Genomic DNA, 5331 nt, shown 5'->3' on the forward strand with positions numbered 1-5331 from the left:
ATAGTGGTGATAGTTATCCAACATAGTGAGTAGATTAAAACCACTGAAGTATGTACTTCTAAGTGGTGAATTTCATGTTATATGAAGTCTCTCAGTTAAACATGCTACAAAAAGCCTACTGATACATCATATTTAACAGTGATATAAGTTTAATATGTAATTTTAATGATGAAAGAAAAAAATTTAATGATGCTTTTTTTTGAGACTGGAAATGAAACAGGGACACTTATCATCACACTCCTGGTCTACATGGATTGGAAAAGTACAAAAGAGGAAAAAAACCAATATTTAGAGAAACTATTAGAATTTAAAAAATTAGCAAGATTGCTAGATACAAGGTTATTATACAAAAATCAATTGTATTTCTATATACCAAATATAGTTAGAAAGTTGAAATTTAAGAAACAATATCATATACAATGTCATGTAAAAACACTAAATACCCAAGAATAAATCTAAGATATGCAGTATGTCTGTACAAAAAGCTGCAACAGATTATGAAAAAAATGTTTTTGAATTGATTTATTCATGGGTTGCCATGAAGTCAATGCCATATGGATGCCAGTTCTTCCACAATTGCTCTACATATCAAATGTAATCCCAATTGAAGAGCTCAGTTTAATAATTTGTAGAAAATGACAAGAAGGTTTTAAAATTTACATAAAAATGGAAAATGACAATTTTATAGAAGGAAAACAAAGCTGGAAAACTACTGTACCAGATGCCTATTATGAAGCTACAGTAATTAGGACTGTGGTGTCAGCACAAGGAAGGACAAGTAGATTAGTAGCACATATAAGAAAGTCTGGAAACAGATCCACACAATTCTGGACACTTTTTGTATGATAAAAGTGGTATGTGTAGAGCTGTAGGAAGCAGTCTTTTCATTAATTGGTATTGGGCCTTTGATTTGGAAAACTTTTGAAAAAAAGTAAACTCAATCATCACTTCACACCAAACACAAAAATCAACTCCAGGAGATTACCGATCTTAAATGTAAAAAGTAGAGTATTAATGCTTCTAGAAAGACTTGCAATCGTCTTTATGACTTCGTGGGAGGAAAATATTTCTTAAACACAACACACACAAAAAAACCACCAAATAAAAGAAAGGAAAAAATTGATGATTAAAATTAGTAACTCTAGTCATCAAAAGACCCCTTTAAAAGAGTGAAGAGGCAAACCAATGGGAAGAAATATATGCAAGACTAATTTCTGAAATATGTAAAGAACTCTTTACAAACCAGTATGAAAAAACACAAGCAACCCAACATAAAGTCTTAAAAAGGCACTTCATATAGGAGATCAATGTCCAATTAACATAAAGTGTTCAATCTTATTCATCAAAGGATATGTAACTTAAAACATAATTAGATATCACTACATACCTACCAGAATGATTAAAATATAAAAGACTTGACCAAGTGTTGGCAAGGATGTAAAGTAACTGGAATTTTCCTATCCCGCTGAACTATAAATTGATACAAAAATTAAAAAACTGTTTAGAAGTATTTACTAAAGTTGATCCTGCAACTTAACTCCAAAAATAGAAATTTACACATTTGTATACTAAAAGTATAACAATGTTCAGGGGAAAATTATTCAGTAAAGCCAAAAACTGGAAACAGTGCAAATCTTCAACAAAAATAAATTGTGCTGTATGTATTTCCAAATGGACACAGCAATGAAAATGTATACTGCTACACACAATAATGGATAACTCTCACAAATATAGTATTGAATAGAGGAAAGTAGATGTTCTGGGCTGAATGTTTGTGTTTCTTCCCCAAATCCATATAGTAAAATCCTAATCCCCAATGTAATAATATTAGGAGGGGGGTGGCCCTTGAGAGGTGATTAGGTCATAGGATGGAGCCCTCATAAATGGGATTAGTGTCCTTATAAAAGAGACCCCAGAGGGGTCTTCTGCCATGTAAGAACACAGTCAGAAGACTGCTGTCTATGAATAAGGAAGAGGGCCCCCACCAGACACCAAATCTGCCAGTGCCTTATCGTAGACGTCCCAGTTTTCAGAACTGTGGGAAATAAATGTTTGTCGTTTAAGCCTCCCAGGCTACTATGTATTTGTTGTAGCAGTCTGAATGGACTAAGACAGGGTAATTCACTCAGCAGGTAAAACTAATCTATGTTGTTAGAAGTCAGGATAATCATTATCTTTCTGGAAGAAAAGTAAAGCAGTGACCAGGAGGGATGAACGAGGCTCCTAGACACTGGCAAGGTTCCATTTCTCGATCTCGGCAATGGTTAACTTAGTTCGTTTGTGACAGTTCATCGAGCTCACTGGGATACAGACCTGTGTATCTACAGTTTCTGTGCCTTTCTGAATGTACTTTATGCAATTAAAACAAAATTTAAGAAGTTTTTTACCTGTTTTTTCTGTGTTCTGGTTCTGTTTTCTAGCCAGTCATCCATTTGTTCCTCAATTTCTTCTATAGAAGTTCCATGATCATAAGACTGAATATATGCACTTTCTAAAGGTGTATATACAGGAAATTCAGGTTTTGGTTTTTTTACTTTAACTTTCTTCTGCTCTAAAAAAAAAAAAAAAATGTTTAAAAGAACCAATTAATAAAAGAATAAAAAGAATTTCTAATATTTTATTCATAAACCGTATCTTGGAAGAACATATTGTTCTCTCCCCAAAATATTTAGCTGTGTTTTAATGTGTGCACTATCTACTGCATTGCTTTAAAATTCAGAGATGCTAATGATGAAATGATGATTATAACATAAGCACATCAATTTGTACACATCTTTAATTTTCAAAGTACTTTCCATGAAACATTTCATTTTGGCACAATGAGAAGAGCCCGGTCATTACTGTTTTCATCCTACCTTTACAACCTACTTAATAGTTACATAACATCAGTCAAGTAACTTAACCCTTAGAACTTGTGTCCATTTTTCTCATCTGTAAAAGAGAACTAAATCTAACCTCATAAAGTTGACGTAAAAATTACATATCCTTTAACATACTACTTGGCACAAAACGGCTCTTAATAAATAGTATACATTCACCTTTTCAATATTTTATGAAGACAAAATTAATCTGGAAGCATCAAGAGTAGTTATCAATAGATGGTTATCAATTGGCCTCTCCATGAAATCCCATTTTGATTAGTTAACAACGAGAAGCAACTTCATTCTTAATTACTATTTTCAAATTCACCCAGCCTTATAACCGATATCTTCACTATCCTGTGTGTGTTTGCATGTACTATAATGCCAATGTAATAAAATTAATATGATAATGGCAAAGGAACAGAAACATTCCTAGCAGAGAATAGAGAATGTATAAATATCTCAATTCAGCAGGAAAGGATTTAATATATGATGCTGGCACAATCGAACATCCATTTGAAAGAAAACTGTACACAATCTTACACCATATAGAAATAAATCCCAGCTGGATAAGAGATTTGACTTTAAAACTGATACAATAAGAATCCTGCAAAAAAGAAATCTAAAAAACTACCTGTAGAACTTAAAGAGGAAATCTTAACTAAGACTGAAAACCTAGATGTTATCAAAAAGATAAAATAAAAGATCAAGAGAAATAATACATTGGGAAAGACCATCTACAACTCAGAGTACAAAGAGAAGACTGATATATATGTGTATACACATACATATAATGTATAAAGAGGTCTTATGAATTGACAAGGGGATAAGCAGCCCAATTAAAAAAAAATAGCCAAAAATAATATACATTAAGAATACAGTGCTGTGAGATCAGTTCTAGCTAGAAAAAATATCACTTTAACTAAAAAGATTGTAGAATCTACCACTACATTTTACTTTATAATGCTTCATACCTTAATACTTCCAGGCTTTGGGTTGGTGACCTAAAATGAAAAACTCTGACTCCATAACAGGAAATTTATAAGGCAAATGACAAGTGAGTCTATTTCAAAAGTATCAAAAATCTATTATAGTGTCACCAGAGTACCATATAAGCCCAAATAGGAGGCCAGGTTTTTGTTTTTGAAAACAACTTTTCAGAAAAGAAGAATCCACATAACTGACTCCTTATGAATGGCCACGTATACTTGGTTTCTCTCAATTTCTTCATTTTGAACAACAAAGTACTGCTAAGGGATAATATGCATAACCTAGAAACCTTCTCAGTGTACTAATTTTGGCTGCTTACAGAGAATTAGTTATAAAAAAGCAAATAAATATAGTTGTTTGTATTTATTTCTAGGGTATTTCATCACAATTACAAATGTTTGATGTCTTTTAAAACAAGCATTTAAAAAATCACCTTAAAAGAGTAACACAAAACTTCTACTTCTAGACAAATGAAGCCAAAATACTTTTTTTTTTTAGTTCTTCCACTAAGAAAAACAAATTGTTATATGAGAAACAAACACCAGAAGAACCTGAATGCTGGAAAGAAGACGACACACCAGTTAGGTATGGCAGGACCCAATGAACACTCAGGTGGTGACTCCCCTGGGGTTTCTTTGGGTCTCATCTATTCCAGCTCCCTCCACCCACCAAAAGCTCTCTCTCTCTAGCCAAAGAACCAGAGAAGCAGCAGTATAGCAAGACACAACTTTTAGATAATAACTAATCTATTTCAGGCAAACAAAACAGAAAAAACTGTGGCAACAGCCCTTCTCCAAAGGCTAATGGGAAGCCTAGGCTTCTGTCGTTGCGAGGCTGTAAGAAGGCTCCCACTCTCCCCACCACGGCGATGCAGGAGAAGGCTGCATAGGATGCCAGACTTTCATCGCCACTGAGAGGTAATGAGGATCCCCATTCCCTAGGGAGTCTGTGAAGGTAAGTGAGCAGCCTGGATTCCCACATTCATCCAGGGGTAGTGAAGTGTGTCTCCCCCTCCCTGCCAGGGTGTTTTCAGAGGGGCCTAGAGGATAGTCGGGGCTTTCATGACTGCCCAGCAGTAACGAGGCATTTCTCCACAATGTCAGTAGAAGCCAGGTCAGGGGTATTAAGTAGAAATTCTTGCCTATCCCAGCCGGGTGTTATCAGCGGAGGCCTACTGGCAAGCAGGAACACCCATACCTGCCCAACCTTGAGAGTATCCACAACCACCCTCCACCTCGGCTGTAATACAGGCCATTGCTACCTGACCATAATGCGGCGGCAACCCTCCCCTTCCACTGCAAGAGCTTTGTCAAAGAACGTTAGGTAAAATAAAATATTTAAATAATATCGAGTCTTATATAACCCAAAATGTACAAGTGTTAATAAAAAAAAAAAAAGCCCGTCATATTAAAAAATCTATAGTGTTCCTATACTCTAATAATGAAGTGTCAGAAAAAGAAGTGGAAAAATAATTCCTTTT

General features: G+C 34.7%; 1 protein-coding gene across 1 annotated transcript in view; it reads right to left on the bottom strand.

Annotated features, from left to right (window-relative positions):
* Positions 1 to 5331, bottom strand: part of DNAJC1 (DnaJ heat shock protein family (Hsp40) member C1) — a 205241-nt gene that overhangs the window by 92615 nt on the left and 107295 nt on the right. Inside the window, exon 8 of the mRNA XM_011364405.2 lies at positions 2388 to 2551. Coding sequence (XP_011362707.1) covers positions 2388 to 2551 — 164 coding nt within the window. The remainder of the gene's footprint in view (positions 1 to 2387; positions 2552 to 5331) is intronic.

This window comes from Pteropus vampyrus, unplaced genomic scaffold (genome assembly GCF_000151845.1).
Source record: "Pteropus vampyrus isolate Shadow unplaced genomic scaffold, Pvam_2.0 Scaffold96, whole genome shotgun sequence".
Classification (NCBI taxonomy): domain Eukaryota; kingdom Metazoa; phylum Chordata; class Mammalia; order Chiroptera; family Pteropodidae; genus Pteropus; species Pteropus vampyrus.